Source organism: Semicossyphus pulcher, unplaced genomic scaffold, assembly GCF_022749685.1.
Source record: "Semicossyphus pulcher isolate SPU_LCO1_2020_fin unplaced genomic scaffold, fSemPul1.0.p SCAF_23, whole genome shotgun sequence".
Lineage (NCBI taxonomy): Eukaryota > Metazoa > Chordata > Actinopteri > Labriformes > Labridae > Semicossyphus > Semicossyphus pulcher.
This window is the reverse complement of record NW_027211697.1, coordinates 70,334-91,078: the sequence shown is the minus strand read 5'-3', so window position 1 is coordinate 91,078 and position 20,745 is coordinate 70,334. Positions and strand designations below refer to the sequence as shown.

The following is a 20,745-nucleotide window of genomic DNA, read 5'->3' as shown; positions in this document are numbered from 1 at the left end:
ACGAGCCCGTAAAAGAGGTAAAGTACCTGAAAAATACATTTTTTTTACTTTGTTTGTTCGCACCTCTGCAGAAGCACAACTACATGATGTTGACTGATTCAGGGAGTTATTTGCTAACTGCTCTCTTTATCTTCACACCTAGAAGTCTGCAGATTTCCTTGCCGTATAATAAATGTGATACCTGTGTGTCATATCAGCTCAATAATGTTGCATAGTTCACTTATAAAAGTAAGCCTTTCTTATTGCAACACTGCAACACTGCAACATGAAGGGAGGTCGAATGTGGAAGTCAGATCTTTCACGGCTTATAACAGGCGCCAAGTTTTAAAAGCATAAAGCCAGCAGTGCGTAAAGAACATGTGACTCTCAGCAACTCCTGGGGTGAATTGATTTTCAGTCATAACATGCCTTTTCTATTAGTGGAATGCGTATTTGGGATGATTGAATTTCACCGTGTTAAGTCTGAACCTTTAGGCACCATAGGGCTCTCTATCAGACCTTTAAATGAGCACACAGTCTGCGTCAGTATGATAAGCAAATGCATTTATTTCTCTCTATTTGGAGTGATGCCTTGTGGCTGATGCTCACTGGGGACTTTGTAGGGGCCTTTGTATCCGATTTGTAACTCACTTCCATCCCCCCCTGTGCATATCACTGGTAGCTCAGTTCTTGACTCACGAGTGGCCAGCAATTTCCCTTAACAACTATCATAAACAATCCAGTGACAGACAATATACAGGCCGTGCTCCATCCAGTGAGAAAATAAACCCATTACTGTTTCCAAACCCGCCATTCCTCTGCCTCTGCCTCTCTGAGTGCGCCTGTCTCTGAATGTCACTTTGTTACTGACAGTCCAACTCTCCGGTGGGCGGGATGATGGACAGCATGTCTCAGAAATACCAACAGATCAACCAGGCTTTTGAGGAGCTTCGCCTGCTGACCCTGGACACTGAGAATGAGTTGCGCAAGCTCCAACACAACCAGGAGTACTTCATCATCCAGTACCAGGAGAGCCTCCGCATCCAGGGTGAGCCCAGAGAGCCTGCATCTCGTCACTGCTGCTCGGAAATAATGCAGGAAGATTTAGACTGATGAGACTGATCGTAGACAGAAAGTTAGCTCAGAATCGAAATATCAAAATGTGAAGAAGAAAATATCACATACTCTACATACATTTCACAGCTCTCTGAAATAGGCTGGAGTTGAGCTTCTTTATCCCAGTAACCTTTGCATAGGTGTTGCACTATTCAGAAAACAACACCTAGCTCTGAAGACATGAGCGCTCTGCTAGTGGAGCTTCTCCTGAGTAAATTATTATTCCTTCCTGGATAATGTAATCCCTAGGAGCACAGGTCAGAGATATTTACCTCTCTCCCTTTTTTCCTCCTTTTTCTCTCACTCATCCCCGCCCCTCCCCCATTGGATGGCTACAACCCCACCCCTGCTCAGCTCAGCTGACCAGCCTGGCCACACTTCCTCCTGCTGACCGACAGCTCCGGGAGCCCGCCCTCCTCAGCAAGAGAGCCACTGTGGAGACATGGCTGACCAGAGAGGCCAACACACTACAGAAATACAGACTGGTCAGACATCAACATGCGCACACTCCATCTTCAAACATATAATGTGACTTTTGTTCGTTTCTGTATTATGCTAATATGAGATTGCAAGTCAAACTCCACCTTTGTGTTGTGGGGCAGGACCTTGCAGAGAAGCATCAGAAAACACTGCAGCTGCTGAGGAAACAGCAGACCATCATTCTGGATGATGAGCTGATCCAGTGGAAGAGACGGCAACAGCTGGCAGGCAACGGGGGCCCGCCGGAGGGAGGCCTGGACATCCTGCAGTCCTGGTGAGTTCTCTTCCACCTCCCACCAGGATCACAGCTCTCTAGACTCCCACTCAAGGCAAAGGGTCACCGGTTTACAAGCCTTCAATTTACCACCACTGGGTTTATTTCAGAGGTTTATTGGCTCATAATAAAAGGCATATGCACGGCTCGCTTATGGGCTTTGACTCCGTCATTTTCAGAATTGCTGAATTCTTCCCTTTTTGGAGAAAAAGTTCCCCTACTCAGTGAAAGATCTCATAGTTGTTTTGGAGTCAAACCTTCTTCTGCACAAATTAGTTTTTTAAGCTATATATAAATTCTACTGATCATGTCCATGCTCAGGCCTCATTCTTACTTGTGTGTGTACTCCTGTGCGTTTGTGTGTGTGTATCAGGTGTGAGAAGCTGGCGGAAACTATCTGGCAAAACAGGCAGCAGATTCGGAGGGCAGAGCACCTTAGACAACAGTTACCCATCCCCGGACCTATTGAAGAGCTCCTCAACGAACTCAACAGCACCATCACAGACATCATCTCAGCATTGGTCACCAGGTGTGTACGTGTGTTTGTAGATACAGTTACCTGTCTGTTATTTTGTATGTCTTTCCTTATTATATCTTCACACGTATTACTGAGGACACGAGGGAGTGCGACATTGTTCAAATGAGCAGTCCTCATGCTGCAAGCAGCCACAGCGCAGTTCTTAACGCTGCAAGTTGCTCTTCCTGGGGCCAAGCAATCAGCGAGAAATAATCTTGGCTAGAAATGCAGATTTAAGGACATGAATGAAGCTTACTGTAGCGTCTGTTAAGGACATATCAGCATCAGTATGTGTGCATTGGTTGCATATGTTATGTACATTGAGGCACCGCCCATGTCCTGCACTCAATGTTGTCCTTTATGCTTGCAGGAGTTCTTTCTTGGTCAACACAGTGAGAGATATTATCTAAATTAAATTACTCTGGCATTCAGTTTATCCCTCTTATTATTTAATTAACATGCTACTGTGTATTGTAGAGAATGTGTGGGTGTCCTTTAGTACGCTTGTTTCAGTATTTACTACATGAGTAATAAAAGACTAACTCTGCTAAAATAAGGACATTTCACTTTACATAAAGTCTTGTACAGATTGGGGTTAAGGTTGTAGTCTTCATTTTCAGTGCTAGTTGATTTGGGGACACCTGCGGTTACCATGGTAACAGCATATGCAGATTAATACCTACAGCAGCTGCTTTGTCAAGAAAAGAAGAGCAACTGGTGTATCTGTTTACAGTGCAGCCCAACAAACTCATGACTTACAATGAAGTCAGTTGATGAGAATTGTAGTCTAGTGTTGCTCACTATAAGTCTTTATAATTAATCCACTGTCATGTGCTAGAAATCTTTTTGAAGAAAATATTCCGTACGTTTCAACAGTTGAATGCTTATGAAAGCAGCAGCAGTAAGAAAAGCTTGGTTGATATAATCAGGAACTTAATACAGCTCTTGTGTGGTTCAAAGGAATACAAAGCACATGAGCGAGGTTTTAATGACATCGATTTGCACTTGATTACAGGTGTTCTTTGTTTCTTGTGAATGCCTCATGCATGCGAAGGCCAATATTTTTCAGCAAAGGAAAAGAGGACTCTAACAATGAGAACTGCTACACAGAGATTTAATCACTGATTGTGAAGAAATTAAATGGCTTTACTGAAAAATGCTGCCTGTAAATGCTCCCAAAAATGGGATTTTATGTTAATCTCCGGCAAAAGATTGCACGTTCAAACACTTTTAGTTTTTAAAGTTAAAGTGTATGACCTGTCTGCATGTGTTACAATCTGAGCCCTGGGTTGATCTGAAGTTTTTGACAGCATCCTCTGCCACTCTCCTCGAAGATTGTCCCTGCAGGGACCCATAACACTTTGAAGGCCATGTTTCTGTAGCAGCGATTTCTGGTTGGCCTCAGACAAGTCTGATCCCAGAGAGTAATGCACTGCTATCACGCACAGTACATACACAGGTTATGTCTGAACAACCTCTCTGAAGTCCCCAGAAGCCTTTGTCCTAATGTGGAATCAGAGCAAAACAGTCAGAAGAAAGTCAGTGTTGGGACCGTCCATTAGTTTGCATTCTTACACTTTAGGTCATTTGCAAATCTTATTATATCTGTAGGTCTTTAGAAGTTTAGTTCTTCATGAATAAACAGCTATTTTACACCAAAACACACAAAATGTTCAAAGCATGTAAATCTCATAATATACCCTATATATGTTTAAACAGGCAATGTTCACAACCAGTGTTTGCAGCCTTCTGCAGTCTTACTTTAGAGTCAGCCAGAATTGAGACACAGTTTTATTTTGAAATTTATGCTACATTTCAAAACAAACAGCCTCTGCCTGAAATGACTCAGTCAGCTCTGTCCCTTTAGGAAACCCCGCCCCTACGAGCCCGCTTTCTTCTGATTGGCTGGGTCTCTGAAGCCTGCTGCAGCATGTAGAAAAAACTGTCTGAAACCTGGTGTTCACAGCAGCCTGCAGACTGCTTGGGGATTACGCCAACATACTTTTTCCGACAGATTTAAATCTTCACCCACGTATATATGTCTTAAAATGTGAAACAGCATAATACCCCCTCTATAACTAACATCTTAAAATCATCAAAGTAAATTTGATTTGTTTTATAATCATGCTAATGCCAGTAGAATAAATACATATATGTTTACATATGATTTACATTATGAAGAAAAAAAACACAGGAGATATGAGGTGCAAAGCATATAAGCTAGGTTTTGATGTAACATGTTGCTGCTGTATGTATGATGTGCTTTTTGAAAGGTGAGCTACCTAATCAGCAGAGCTTTGTTCTGTCATTCATTATCACTCTCTTTTACCTCCACAGCACCTTCATCATTGAGAAACAGCCTCCACAAGTGCTAAAAACCCAAACCAAGTTTGCCGCCACAGTGCGCCTCCTGGTGGGGGGTAAATTGAACGTGCACATGAACCCTCCACAGGTCAAAGCCACCATCATTAGTGAGCAGCAAGCCAAAGCCCTGCTGAAGAACGAGAACACCAGGAAGTAAGTCCAGTCATGTCAAACCTCCTCTATTTGCTGACTTTAACGACATGGTTTGTTTTTGATTAATTTAACAAATCATATATTTCAACACGTTACACGTTAGTGCTCACATTGTAGAAACACATTAACCTCTTGGTTCCTCTTTCTTGATTACACATTTTTTGGGGTCCCTATTAAATGTGATGGGGACACTCGGATGAGCTCCCTCGGCGCCATTTAGATAATTAGGACTCTTAGTTTTGTGCAGGGATTACTGGATCCCACGATGAACTCCAGCCTAGTGTGTCTCCAGACCTCACCACAGAGACATGTCTGGAACTTAAACAATGCCTCAGAGGAATCTATGGTGTGGATGCTGAATACACATTTAGCCTGTTCCACCACCTCAGTCCACATTCCTCTTGACTAATAGAAACCTTCCAAGACTGCAGGTCAGCCAGGCAGCCAGCGGTTACATGGGTGAGCAAATCAACAACTCAGCCAGGCCAGCATCAGCTTGTTCTCATCCAAACCACTTGGTATGGAACCCACTCCGCAGGCCAGAGACATCTGTTTGGTGTTTTCTCGTGTATGGGCGATAAAGCTGGTGGTGGTTATAATTTCACAGATTATTAACGTCATTCCTAAAGCCGCATGTTTTTCACTCAGCTTCTGTCATTTGAATTTGTTCAGAGAAGAGTGTGATTCTCAGAGCTGGAGTGCCGTACGTTAGACATTACCGCTAATTGACTCACACCTTAATTGTCTCTCTCTTCAGTGACAGCAGCGGGGAAATACTCAACAATAACTGTGTGATGGAGTACCACCAGACTACAGGCACTCTCAGCGCCCACTTCAGGAACATGGTAAGCTTGGTACCTCATTGTCCATGAGACCCTGTGATGCAGAAAGACATACCGGTTGTTGCTCTGATGCGAGCTACGCTTCAGTATCCAGTTTTATAGCCTAGGGACTGTGCAGTGTGAGTATTACAGTACAGTATGTTCTGCACAACAAGAATGCAGTGATTTGGATGATCAGTCTTCAGCTTCCAGAGAGCCTATCACTACATCACACATTGTAAGCAACATCCCCCAGAGACCTCCATGGATTATTTACATGTCAGCCCAACTCAAAGTGAATTATGCATGCATGCACGCATGATGTGTAGCAAATCCTCATTCTAACACCTGTCATCTTCTTTCATGTAGTCTTTGAAGAGGATCAAGCGGTCGGACAGGCGAGGAGCAGAATCCGTCACAGAAGAGAAGTTCACCATTCTGTTCGAGTCACAGTTTAGTGTTGGAGGCAACGAGCTTGTCTTTCAAGTGAAGGTGAGAGGACGCACAAAGACAAGGTTGGAAGAAAAGACTCAATTAGCCTTGACCTGCAAGTTATTATCCATTCTTACTCTTACAATAGCGTGAATCTGCTCATTCTTGTACCAAAGTCACAAAACATGAGGATCCACTCCCACACACTGTGAGGCTCTGTGCACCACGTCAGCTCATTCCCATTCCTCCTCTGTCTTCTTCCCTAATGAAAAAAGCTCTTCTTACCATTATTACAATAGAAATACAATGAAGATTGTGTTTTCACTGTGTGCAGCATTTATTGTTGCAGCATTGTTTTGCTGATGGTCTTTCTTCTTCCTGCATTCAGACGTTATCGCTGCCTGTAGTGGTGATAGTTCACGGCAGCCAAGACAATAATGCCACCGCAACTGTGTTGTGGGACAATGCTTTCGCAGAGCCGGTGAGTGTGTCTGTGTTCACAATACAATTTGAATTCATAAAGCTTTTTTCATAATCATTTTTCCAGTGTTTTGGTTTATATATATATATATACTTTTTTTTTTTTTAATCAATTTTGCCAATTTAAGCCAATAGAAGGGGATACAGCAAGTTCAGGAACCCTTCAATGGGTGTTCTTGTTAATACAAGGAAACACCCAGTAGCTTGAACCATAATGAAATTCAATAGTCGCTGCCCCTCCTAAGAATGAGAGTGTATAAATAACTTTTTTATATTAAGATACAAGATGAAGTTGATTTCTGTGTACTGTTAAGTTTGTCCAGACAAATAATGCAATAAGAAAATCCTGCTACTTTGAAAACAGCTTTGTGCGCATTGTTTGTGTGCCGTTGTTTGCACATTTGATCCACGTCTTCATCTTGCATCCTGCTGCAGCCTCGCTCGTGTCGATAAAGCTCATATAAAATCCTCCGCTGTCTCCCCTTGCGTCCACAGGGACGGGTGCCTTTCCTCGTGCCAGATAAGGTGCTTTGGCCTCAGCTGTGTGATGCCATCAACATGAAGTACAAGGCGGAGGTGCAGAGTAACCGAGGCCTGTCTGAGGAGAACCTGGTCTTCCTTGCTCAAAAGGCCTTCAGCAGCTCCAGCAACAACTCTGACGACTACCGAAACATGACGATGACATGGTCGCAGTTTAACCGGGTCAGCATCGGGTCTCTTTCCTTGTGTCTTTATCTATGAAAACAAACGCAGCTTACATAAAGAGCTGATTATCTGCCATTATCAGTAATTAATGTATGGATGTATGTGCCGCTTTATCCTCCTTGCAGCTTTAAAATGCCCACAGGCCACTTTCAGGAAGCCGTTTGAGCCGCATGCTTCTTCTCCATGGAATCATTTACTATTGGTTATTCATACAGAGAGATATTTTGTGCTCCATTTGCCGTGTCCCTACAGCCCTATTCTGTAGTCGACTTGAGTAAGAGCGCCTCACTGCTAGCCAGGTCTTCATCTTAATGTGCCTGTTTGTCCACACAGTGAAAGGCTGGAGGCCTCATTTTCTGGCTCAAAGCAGCTGGTGATGGCAGCAAGCGCACTCACATTCACCGCACACCATCAGTCTCATTAGATTACAGGAGCATCAGCCACTTTATAGGCTGCTGTATAAACCACACACACACACACACACACAGTTTCATCCCCCATTCTTTTTTTATCCTCTTTCCCAAACATATACACATACAGCTGCACACTTGGTTAAATTATAAACACAAATAGGAAGAGGAAGAGGACGTGATGTTCCCTGTGTTTCTGGGCTGCATGTGTGTCCTCTGTTCTTATCTAAAAACCTCTTTCTTACAGGAAAGCTTGCCAGGGAGGAACTTCACATTTTGGCAATGGTTTGATGGTGTGATGGAACTCACAAAAAAGCATCTCAAACCACACTGGAACGACGGGTAAGGATGCTTCAGAGGTTTTATCAGTTCAGTCTTCGGCTGGATAAAGTGGCAGAACAGAAACATAAAAGCACAGCGCCTTTTTTTTGTTCAGTTTGACAGCTGGACTGCGTGTTCTGTGGATGGAAATGTTTTCCTGTCCTCAGTTAGTCAATCTTGACAACTCAATGGCAATGGTTCACTTTAGGTTGTTCCATGGCAACATGCGGAGCTAGACCGGCTCTTGCCTGTAAAGTAGGACTGTAGTGAATGCTATAGGTGGTCAGAGAATGCACATCTTTTTTCCCCTCTTTACACCCTTCTCCCCTTTTTAGAGCCATATTAGGCTTCGTGAACAAGCAGCAGGCTCAGGACATGCTGATGTCCAAACCCAACGGTACCTTTCTCCTGCGCTTCAGTGACTCTGAGATCGGAGGGATCACAATTGCCTGGGTGGCAGAAAATCCTAACAAAGCAGGTAACAAATGTACTTGCGTGTTAAATTTTAAGATGTTTTTTATTAAAGATACAAACTTTAAGATATCAATATTTGTGCTCTTGAACGCCTCCCGCTGGCATTTATTATTACTTTAAAAGCACTCTTCCCAATTTAATCAGCTGCTACAGCTGGCCCCCTTTGTCATGGGTCTAACTCTTGCTTTTCCTCGCTTTCCTTTGTAGACTGTTTGCCTTCATCTGACTGCGAATTTGTTTCTTTTTCTTTGGATTTTCACTTATTGTTGAAGTTGTATCTGTAGTCAGCGAACTTTTCTTTGTTTGTTCAACCATAGTAGATTACTGATTCCTCGTAATGCTTAAAGAAACCTAGATACTTAGCTCTGCCTACCCTCTCTGGCCATAAAAATACGATATACTGCAAATGCAAAGGCTTTCATCAGTGGGCCATAGGCTCAGTCACCATTGTGTTAACTCATTCGGTGATAGTGACTTAAAAGACATTTATTTAAATGAAAATCTTTGAGATTGTTACTTTAAGTCTAAGGTATTAAATTACCACTTAACCTAATGGATGAACCAACTACTAGACGTATTTTTCCTTGCCTGTCCATGATGTCATGCTGAGTGAAAGCTGGAAAAGAAAAACATGACCTTAAAGCAGCTCCAACCAATATTGACAGCGTTGACTTACATTAATCAACCTACAGAGAATTATCAACCAAATCTGCAGCTCTCCTCGGGGAGTTTGTTCACTCTCGCTGATGTCATACTGTTATTGTATGCCGCAGCAGGCAGCTGTTTTGAGAAAAAAAACACTGTGTACACTCCATGTTTGGCACCAAATGAGAGACAGACACAGTTATTATTAACGACTAGTAGAAATGGGGGAGCAAGAGCAGACCCTGATATTTTCCATTAGGAGTTTGTAGTGAGTGAAAATTTAACTTCTGAAATACAACTCCAGATAAATGATGATGTTGCCTTGTTAACTTAAAAAGGGTTGACCAATCGGAGCTGTCACTTAGATCATTGTGTTTACTTTATAACTGCAACTCTTGTGTGACATGCGTGCGCTGTGTGTCTCCAGGTGAAAGAATGGTTTGGAACCTCATGCCCTACACAACCAAAGACTTCTCCATCCGCTCGCTGGCTGACCGCATCAGCGATCTCAATCACCTCCTCTTCCTCTACCCCGACCGAGCCAAGGATGAGGTTTTCTCCAAATATTACACCCCGCCACTTTGTAAGAATCCTCCACTTTGACTCTTCTGCCTTTTACTGATGTCTTGATTAATGTATGACGCATGCATTAACCTTTCCCTCTCCATGTGCTTGTTTCTTTTAAAGCCAAAGCAGTGGATGGCTACGTGAAGCCACAAATCAAACAAGTGGTCCCCGAGTGAGTACCAAGCTTCCTTGTCTTCATCTTTCTTCCTCTTCTGTCTGTCCTTTCTTTCTTCCATGCCGTCCACCCACCTGCTTTTTTTTCCCATGGCAACATTTAGAGTTAATCACCAAATATTGGAGCCTGAATTCAGATCAGCTATTAGTTAGCTGATACAGTTGGAGGAGGCCAATTAAGGATGACAGAGGTTCCTGAGTGAGCTTGTCTCCCACTCATCATTAGAGTTAGGCTTGTTAGTCAGCAGGACCCGCTCCCTGCCTGTCTCCATGGCTGGTTCTCCCGCAGCACAGAGAATGGCCATAATGATGCAGCGAGGCCTGGAAAACACGCTGAGGGTAGTTGCTTAGGCAACTGCTGCACATAGACTCATAGGCTTTTATCTGGGGTTTATGTGTCTGTCTGTGTGTCTGTGTGTACAGGTTTACTACAACCAATCCAGACCCAGCAAGTGGGAATCAAACCTATATGGATCAAGGCGCCTCCCCAGCACCTGTCAATCACCCTCATTCTTATGGCATATACCCACCTATGTAAGTCACTAAGTCCTTTGAACATATGAGCTGCTCTGTGTGTGTTTGTGTGTGTGCATTCTTGGTGATGTGCTTGCCGGTTTGTCTGAGCGTGTTTTGGCTCCACTCTATGTCCTGTGGCAGGAGTGACTCCATGTTGGACGCAGACGGAGACTTTGACCTGGACGACACGATGGACGTGGCGAGGCATGTGGAGGAGCTCCTGCGGCGGCCCGTAGAGAGCCAGTGGGGCGGCCAGCAGTCCTGACCTTTGAACTTTTGAGCGTGACAGCAGCAAACATGCCCCGCCTCCTGACTTGCCCCACTCACATTGACATTTCTCATGGTTTAATTCCACCCATTTCTCTCTTTTTCAGATAGCTATAATGTGAAATGTTAATAATGGTTGTGATTTTCTTTTCTTTTCAGCATGACAGCATGCATGTCCGTGACTTCTCATAGCTTTTTCTTTGTGTCCATAAGTGAATGTAAAACAGAGTAGGTAAAATGCAAAACATGCAATGTTACAGTATTAAGAAAAACAAAAGGTATTGTTCATTCACATTGTGCATGCATTTCCCGTTGATTTAAAAAAGATTCTACTGTACGCAGTCATTTTAACAGTTCTTATTTTATATTTTTCTTTGTAAATGGCTTATCAGTATTTTCATAGTGACATTTTGAACTTGTCCTCTGACAAAAAAAGAAACTTGAATGAAGAGTTTTGCTTTTGCTCCTGTTCACTTTATCTGATTCACTGCTCTGCAAAGTTACAGTTCCTCAACGTCCATATACACTAACCTGAAGGCAGAGGCTCTCTCTGCTCTCTGCAACTGACAGCACCCATCTCAGCACATGTGCGCAAGTGTACGATTTATTTCTTCTGATTTGTTCACCAGCTAAAACACAGCAGGGGGGTCTGCACCTCCCTCTCTCTCACAGGGCTATTCGTCTTCTGTCTGTACACAGAAATGCAAATCCAAGCATTTACCCAGCGCTGCCTGCTTGTCCTCTCAGGTCCCTCTGTTCCCCTCATCAGTGCTACCTCGCATTATCCTACTGACAGTCAGTGTTACTATTGGTTCTCTTGTTATGTCTGCACCATACTCACACCCCAGGTACGATATTTTTGTGTAATGTCTATTAACCTCTGTGGAGAAGACTCCAGCTAATTTGAGTGGCTGTTTTATGCTTGAAACCAGTCACCTGATGAAGTCACGAGGCATGAAGTGACACACGTCTGGCCTGAATATTCAAAGCAGTACTGCTTCAGTCTTACTTTCCTACCCTTATGTCCACTTGCCCCTTGTCTCATGAGACTGTGGTAATACTTGTATGTGCAAGTCTCTGAGCGCACCAGCAGCTGAAGTTGCAAGGCATACATAGATAGGTGCAGGCTTTAAATGCTTGAACAGATTTACCAGCCGCTAGGCCACATATAGAACTCAAGGATGTAATGGCAATTCACGTCACTCTGTTTCAATGTCCGGCTTTGTTTGTGGTCAAAACTATTTTCATTGTGGGTCCCCTTTTTACTACACAAACAAGATAACAAATACATTAGTTTAATAGAAAAGGTTGAGACTATTACCCTAATCCCTTCTCTGACACACAAAAACACACATGCGTACACGCACACACACAGACACACAACTTGAATAGAAGGAAAGTAGCTAACAGCAGCCTCGCACCTCAGGAATGAATCGCTTTGCTTAGCCGATGTAAAAGCCAAATAGAAAAAGATCTATGTATACAGAATATATGAATTTATTTTCTCTATAATAATTCTATTTTATTATTGTTTCTCTGGCACTCCCCTGTTGAAGAATGTACCCCTATGCATGACCTGCTGAGGATTTACATACAAATACCTCCTCAGTCTGAGCAGAGGGTTCGGGTCTCGTGTCACCAGAAGTACCGCTTGATAAAAAACGCAAAGAACAACTGGAAATCTGAGAAGAGTTTATCATGTACTTTTGTGTTTGCCCAGTAGACTTTACAGTATTAAACATATTCCCTCATCTATCTTTTCAACATTTTTTTGTATCTTTCCTGTTTTTGAAAATCTCAAGCTACACGGGCAGTCGTTGATAGATTCTTCATTACCATTATTCTCATCATTTTGACGCTTTGTTTCACTGTAGACTGTGTATTTTTTGATGGTGTAGATGGCGCTGTGTGCTATTCGATGTATGTACCATGTTTGTGTTTTGGTTTGTCTCTTGGAGGTTTTCCGAGAAACAGCTGTTGAGTTGAAAAATAGGAAAATAAAGTTTTATAAATAATTTTAACTGAACGTGTAGAAGTGCAGAAGGTATTGATGTCAATACAAAAAAATGCATTTTATTTCTGTTCAGTTCACACCATCTCTTTAATCCTGATGCAGCCAACTGAGAGAAGTCGCGCTACAGAACCTCAGCTGGATTCAAGAACGCGCAGAGTGAAAGTTTAGTGTGTTGCTGCATCTTGTACATTATAATTGGGAACACTGGAAAATTAACACAGACTATATGCACTAATGTTGAGAAAATGACAGTACATTGCTGCATTATTTACATACTTTTACACAGTTACCCTAAAGTCAAGCAAATTGGGATTTTCTGTACAACATTTAACAACCTATTGCACATACCATTATACAAAACGCTGCCTCTTGTGTGATAAAAATGTATGGCTTTGGATGGAAGGAAATTTAATACAATGGTTCTAGATGAGAAAGTTCCTCATTTTGCACAGAAATCTTTCCAACCTTCACCTGAAGACGTCCACATTAATACTTGACGTGAAATTATTATCAATAAAGGAATATACCGGGGCGTTGGTTCAGCTCAGCTGGTAGAGCAGGCGCACCATGTAAAGAGGCTACAGTCCTTGACACAGTGATCGCAGGCTCGCCAATCATTTGGTGCATGTCATCCCCCACTCTCTACTCCCCATATTTCCGGTCTATCTTCAGCTATCCTATTTAATAAGGCCAGAATAATAATAATAATAAAACCCAAAGGAAGTTTCGGTTTTGTAGATTTAAAAAGGTATTGTATGATGATATCCTGGTGGAAACCTGACATCTTAGTCAGCACACTAGTTTGTGTAGTACAGAGGATGGTTTTTAGTCCATATTTAACAAGTGAATGCAATTTTTTTTCTCTGTGAAGCTTCTGAATGGTTTTTGCTTTTAGCTGCATTAACACACAAAGCCTATACAACTTTGACAAACAGGCCATGGGAGCATGTCGCATTCATATTGTTTTTTATTTTGTTTTTTACTCTGCTGCAAACTGATTGTAGTCTTAATTGCTGTGCCAGGAGGGTGCAATGGAAAAAAACATGGTGCATTTGGTGTGTGTGTGTGTGTGTGTGTGCATAAGAGAGGTGAAGTATGGGAAGCACACTGGAGACAGTAATCAATAGTTTTTACAGCCAACAATAGCGGCATCTTGTCTTGATCAAATAATGAATGATCAAACTAAACAAGCTCACTTCTGCCATCTGGTGGACATTTTAAACACAACAGATTCCTGTGTCTGTGTATTTGAGTTGTACCTTAAATGCTTATTACCTGACCGTCAGGCCTGGGAAAGGTGATAAGAAAATCGAATTAACATGGAAGTAATAAGTTCAAGCGAAATTATTTTTCATTATCAGGTTGTGCTTAGTGAAATTCATTACCTTCTTTATTATAGTAGATGAGAATGTGCTGCATGCCCTGTGGTTTATTAATTTGTTATCATGTATAAAAAGGCTGCCGTGTCAAAGACTGAAATATGTGCAGGTCAGTGATTGAAAACTGGGGGAAAGGGCTCGTAGAGGTCAGTACGGCGTTGTTGCCTGGATACCAGAGCTGCATTCATTACAGGGGCAGATTTAGCATGAACACTGTGTTTGCGTCTGCGGAAATAAACCTATGCAGGTTTTCCTGCAGCGGATTGGTTGTAGTGTAATTGCATTTCTAATGGTGATTTATCAGTGTTTATTTATATTGAAATGACCACATTATTTCAAATATACAATTTCCTCATTGGCATTCACTTAATGACGTTTGTCGAAGCCAAGGTTGATGATTGAGATGGAGAGAGGATTGAACATGGTTTGTAGAAAATACATGAGATACTATAATGAATGAAAAACATAAAATATAGTTAATAATAGTATGATAAAGATAAAAGATTATATATGATGAAATGTCTCTTTTTTTATTTTGTTAATATGTGGGTATAGTGTGAGAACCATTGAAGAACAGCAACTTTGTTTTGATTAAGAGGAGGTCAGAGGTCATGGTCTGTAGGCTGTGCTCATTCTATACATTTTTAAGAACTAGAATCGCATACTCTTATCTAAATTAGAAGTACAAATTGTTAATTGTTCAGTGTGCACAGTTTATTTTTCCTTTTTCTCCTAGACATGGTGTTTCAGTGCAGTTGATTGGGCGAATTTGTCAGATTTGAAGATCCCAATCAGTTGAGTCAGGATGTCAGGCGGGAAATGAGGTTTCTAATCATGTTGCTGAATTTTAATATTTTATTCAAAACATAATTATTTGCTCTCCTTTTTTAGCTCTTCAGCCTGGATTCTATCTTGCGGTATATAATAGTTTAATGTATATTTCACAGCCTTACTTATGTTATCATGACACTGCTTGTGATTATTTCCCTAATGATTCTGTTATTGACACTATTATCTGATCCACTGAAGCCTCTGGGATTTAGAAATAGATATGAAGATCTGGCCAGCCCAGGGTGGAAAATTTGCCATCCACCTTTTGACATTTTGTTGAGCAGCAGACAGTGTGACCACGCTCAAAATGTGTCCTCTTAAAAAGTCACATATGCGTGTATGTAGTTGGTATCGAAGCCCTTTCACCACCAGGTGTCAGTAAAGTCCAACAGATCAAACAGGGAGCCAGGTAATGAATGGAAGTTTTTGGTGTGACGTGTCAGTAATGATTCTCAAAAGAAGCTGCGTGTGGTATGGCTTTGGATGGCAGGAAATGGTAAGTGTTCTTTAAAATAAATGTCACCAGAAGCCTCTAGAAAAGAAACACTCGTAAAAGGTCGTTCTTAATTCTGATTCACTTCAACCTTGAAATCTGATGTCATTTTACAACTGGAAATGCAGCCCATGTAAAGCATGAAAATAGTCAAGATGTTGTGATTATTTTCTCTAGCATTCATAAATTGGAATATTTGCAGGTGTAACCACTTAAAGATGGCTTTCAAGAGCCTGACCTACTGTACACCCCATCTTCCTTTCTCCACCTGAAATCTACACACTTGACCTTTGACCTGCTGCACTTAGCCTTAACCGTCATCTTTGCATGAAGCTGAAGGCTTGTGAGTAAATAAGTAATTTAAAGTGCCCGTTACAGACGCTCATCATAAGCAGAGTTAAAGGCACTTACTGTGTGACCATACTGTAAATCAACGGGAGCAAGCCCCTCCCCTAAGCCATTACTCTACCAATTAATTTTGTGATATTGTGATATATACATATCGGGACACAACAACTCTAGTCTAGGAGTTACAAAAAGCGATGAATCCTTGCAGTGAAATACACTAAGTTTGTGCTAATCAGTTGAATATGGACCACATTACTTTTGTTATCCATAAGAGACAAAGGGGAGTGGATGATGTCTGGACGATCACAGACTGCTAATTCCAGCAATGAGAAGGCTAACGTGGAGGAGACTTTGTGTTGCCAAAGATGGACGATAAGGACTACGTAAGTTAGCGTATAAGGTGGGTGTGGCCTCTTCCCTAACTTACCTCTTGTCCCCTATATTTACATTTTCAAATTACATATTTTTCAACTTTTGTTAATTTTGCTATAATTTACTTTTGCTATTGTAACATTGCAGCACTTTCTATCCAGGGTTTGCTTGTGTAAGCATCATGTTACAGTTTACATCAAAGCACTTGAGTAAGTTAAAGCAAACACACACAGTCATAAGTTGGTTTGAGTCACTTTGATTACGTTTCAGGTTTACGAATTCTAAATGTTTGTTCCTTTGTTCAGACCTTGCATGCAGGACTTTGGCTGAGGACCACTGGCCCAGAATTTCCTGTGTTTTATGGTGTTGGTGATGTCATCATGGACAGGTCAAACCATGTGTAGGGATTTTGTTTTCTGAAGAATATTTCATTTTCTTCATTTCTTGCATCCTTGATTAATCTGGTAGAAATTCCTGACTTGTTTAAAGGCCTGTTTAGAAAAGTAAATAAGCTGCTGATTAATTCAGAATGCAGTTTGAGTCCCTTATCTTAAGCATAATGTAAAAGTCCACCCTCCTGGGTGATGGTACAACCTGCGAAGGTCATCATGTTAATTGAAGGCCTTATAAAGGCAGCTGAAGGGTGCTCTCTGCAGCAGAGAAAAGTGAGGCTGTGATGCCGCTAATACAAGCACTGTTTTGTTGTTTTGATACACGTGGAATTAATTCTTCACTGTAATTAAAATACTCACCTCTGGGACCCAGAAGTCTGCTTACTTGCCTGCCCACCACCTTCACTGACACTCGAGTCGGACCATTCTACAAAGAGTCGCAAGTTGAAAGTAAGTTGCTTCATGTGCTGTGTGCCTCAAGCTAATGTTAGCAGGCTGCTGCTAGCTACATTAGCTGGAGTTGTGTAGTGCTGTTTCCATAGTAGCTTTTGATGAATCTGCTGAACCATAAAGTATTTAACTAAAGCAGATCTACAGTCCTTTTGCTCACAGCTGAAGTAAAGCCACCGGTGCTTATTGTGGTGACTTCGATCGTGATTGTTTGTATGCTTTTGTTTTGTTCAGTAGTTAGATACGGAATAAATAGTGCTTGCATTGTACATTTAGTCATCTGCACCTACAACTTGTTTAAGATAATCTTTTTTTTGAATGTATTTTAAAGACTATTTGTTAATGCAGGAATTTAAACTACACCACTTAAGAAATCCTTTATGGGAAGGATTACATACACAGTTTCTGTTCCTTTTGCTTTGATGATCACATGGACAGCCACAGGAAGTGCGGTGACAGAGCTCAGAAAGACACGCCCTCTGTTCCGCGGCTGTGAGCAAAACCATTATTCAAATGTTCAGATCACACATGTACCTGTGAGAAGATTCTTGTTATTGTGGTTTCGCATTTTTTTCAGTATTTTTCTTAATATTTTGACAAAGGGAACTGACTGTTGCTGACGCTGTACATTTGAAACAAAGGTGTTAGATAAACCGACAAACACGTGGGTTTCTACACAAACCTTGTCAAGTAATAAATCTTGACAAGTGTTTGACCGGTTGACCCCTGTTGCCAGCTGGGATAAGGAGACTTGATCAATAGTCAGCTTGCATCAATATGCTGTCTGTTAGAGGCCTGTTGGTATGGCGATGGAGATCCATTAGTCTGCATGCGACAGCTGCTGCAGCAGGAGGGAGCAGTGCCTTACTGACAGAGCTATGGCTGACATCCTGCCACAGGAAGCTATAGCAAACCTCAATGGAAAAAAACGTGTTATTTTAGAAAAGCAAATTAGTGCTCAAAAGTGCTGATATACGCCCTTTCTCTGTCACTTGCTGTTTCTTTTGACTCTCACACTGACAAGAATTATGCCATGCTGTTTCCATCATCGATGGGGTCATTCATCAGGCCCTGATGTCTTCCCTGAATAAAGTAGTGCTTAGCAGCGCACTGAACACGCTGTGGATCAGTGAGAGGCCCCTTGTCTTCGTCCCCCGTTGTAGCCACATGTTGTGGACTCATGTGAACTAGTTTTACATCAGTTGATGTTTGGGGACGGGTCGTCAGAGGCCAATTCACATTAAAGTGAGACAGCTGGGCCAGGCGAAGAGGCTTTTAAAAGCAGAACTTTTTGTTGAATTATTTCTGAGAATGCATAATAGACGACCCTGAGAGATCACGAGGGAAAGAAGGGTGCGTAGTGAGAGAGAGTGTGAGGAAAGGAAGGGGGGAAGGAATCTCTCCAGTCTCCTCTTCCTAGACATTTACAGTCTCAGTAAGTATTCATAGATTTCATTCACTTCTCATTCTGACTAGAGAGGGGTGTCTGAGCTCCAGCAGTGGCTAAATATGTCTGTAAGACCTGCTCATTCATATCACTGACTGTTTTTTCAAGAGGCTGTGTTTTGGCTGCAGATTCAGCCACTTATCAGCGCCAAGGACTGTGAAAATATCAAAGTAGAAACACTAGCACACTTGAACAAGACGGTTACTTCCTGTGGCCTGTCCCACCCTCTGACTCAATGCATCCGATGATTATACACCGTATTCAGTAATCTGCTGTGTGTCATGTGGGTGTTGCTATTTCCTCAACAGATTTTCCACATTGTTTGCATTGACATAACAATCTGACTATAAAATCAAGTCTGTCCTTGATGTAAAGTCGTCGCTTTGTCTCTGATTAGTCCTCCCACATTTGACGATTGTGAGAAGACGCCGAGCTCGCGCTCTCCGCTCTACACGATTCCTTTCATAAAAGTGGGCTGTGATTTGATTTGCGTCCTCAGTGGGTTATAAATGGGGCTGCATTATCCCGGCTTACTGGTCATGTCCCGTCTGATGATGTGAGCTGGCCTGACGGGGAATTTTACATCCTCCATTGTTGTAGTTTAATCCGGCCTGGCCTCAGGTGGTTCACAGGTGCTCGATTATATGTGAAACAGGAGCACCAGGGTTGGACCGCATGCAATGATGTTGCACATCTGCAGTTTTTCCAGTGTGACAGGAAATGAGTGCGACTAATATTTACAGTCTCCACTCTTTTTCTCCTCCTGCTGACTGCCTTCAAATCAATATCCAAGAAGAAGAGCAGCAGGGTGAAGGAAGAACATCTTTGCTGCAGAGTGATCTATGAAATAACAGAACGGTCAACGTATGTGTCCTGTATTAGCATTACTATTAGCATATAAAGTTGTTTACCGTTCATTATAACAGTTAGTCGCCCCTTCTTTTCTCATTTAGATTAAGTTGTCGTTACATAAGATCTATGCTTTCTCAGATCTTCTCTATAAAGGTATTTATAATGAGAGCAGGATTCCCTCATCAAAGCTACAATGGACGTGTAATGATGAAAAGAATATCAGCTTCATGAAACCAGGAGACAAAGTTCTCCAGGCTCAACACAAGTCGAACGAGTTTGTTTATAAAGCCCAATACAAAAAACATTTTCTTTTTCTCAGCCGGCTTTACAATCTTCAGCATATTACATCCATAATCCAGGATGCAAATTATGTTCTGTATGACGGACCAGCATAGACATTTAGGATGACAAAAATACAGTAATAGGTAGACTGTTAAAATAAGAGGAATATGGTTGTCGAGCAACTTCAGGGTGTATAAAAGACACAAAGGCTCAAGCACAATCACAAAGAAATTAAAGAAATGTAACAAACACAGAGACTGTGAGGCAAGAGAAGAAACTGAATCTTCTGGCGGATGAAGCGTCAGCTCTAAAAGATATGGAAAGAGGAATCGATACAGAAAGAGAAGTCCCATGACAGCTGTTGGTTCCTCATACAGAAGGATGAGTGAAAAGAGAGGAAAGTGAGGAGAAAGCAGACAGAGAGAGAGAGAGAGACAGGCACACAGCTTGGACACTCATGTGCTTGTGGGACACAAACAAACAGAGTGGTTGTCAGAGAGTTTATAGTATTCTTGTCAGCAAGACAAACATGGACTGTAAGTACTAGGTTTAATCTAATCTACTGACTCAGACAGTAACAAGTAGTTAAAAAAGCTACAGCACCGGCGGTTTCAGACCTGCAATCATGGACATCCAAAATAATGCGTGTTCTTTTTCATGAGGTCACTGAAGCTCAGAAAACATGTCCACTAAACTATAAGGAGAAGAAAAAAGAAGAACATTTACAACGTTTACAACTTTTTAAGTGTATTTTTTTTATTTTATATATATATATATATATATATATATATATATATCTGCTTGATTTTTGTATCATTTTAAACTATATTGGCTCCCTAGCTCCCTCTTATGGAGAGCCCACATTCTGCTCATTAATAGAGAAAGAGTTTGGGAGTTTAGCTCTGTGTTTTTTCACATCTAGTAAATGTTTATGTTTAATATCGTTATTACCTCTAAAACTTACTGAGCCGAATGTGCATACAACTTGGCCTTATCCTTCCAATGTAGCTTTAAGTAGTCGGGACACAGAACGCGCGCACCCCTGAATCAAACTGTGATTGCGCGCGCAAGACGCTGGATCAATTGTCAATGCACGCGCTCATGTGTGCATGCGTTTTGGGGCTTATTGCGGTTGCGCTCACACAGTCTTGAATTTGTCCCGCGGATGCATGTAGAGGGGAGGCTCTGGC

At 41.8% G+C, this 20,745-nt stretch overlaps 1 protein-coding gene across 1 annotated transcript in view; it reads left to right on the top strand.

Moving 5' to 3' along the window:
- Positions 1-11,144, top strand: part of LOC138602516 (signal transducer and activator of transcription 5B-like) — a 46,688-nt gene extending 35,544 nt beyond the window's left edge. Inside the window, exons 5-19 of the mRNA XM_069673987.1 lie at positions 853-1,027; positions 1,450-1,580; positions 1,698-1,849; positions 2,223-2,378; positions 4,704-4,883; positions 5,641-5,728; positions 6,074-6,196; positions 6,525-6,617; positions 7,112-7,318; positions 7,979-8,073; positions 8,388-8,530; positions 9,599-9,754; positions 9,859-9,910; positions 10,336-10,446; positions 10,570-11,144. Of these exons, the coding sequence (XP_069530088.1) occupies positions 853-1,027; positions 1,450-1,580; positions 1,698-1,849; positions 2,223-2,378; positions 4,704-4,883; positions 5,641-5,728; positions 6,074-6,196; positions 6,525-6,617; positions 7,112-7,318; positions 7,979-8,073; positions 8,388-8,530; positions 9,599-9,754; positions 9,859-9,910; positions 10,336-10,446; positions 10,570-10,693 (1,986 nt within the window). The 3' untranslated portion in view covers positions 10,694-11,144. The remainder of the gene's footprint in view (positions 1-852; positions 1,028-1,449; positions 1,581-1,697; positions 1,850-2,222; positions 2,379-4,703; positions 4,884-5,640; positions 5,729-6,073; positions 6,197-6,524; positions 6,618-7,111; positions 7,319-7,978; positions 8,074-8,387; positions 8,531-9,598; positions 9,755-9,858; positions 9,911-10,335; positions 10,447-10,569) is intronic.
- The last annotated feature ends 9,601 nt before the right edge of the window (positions 11,145-20,745 follow it).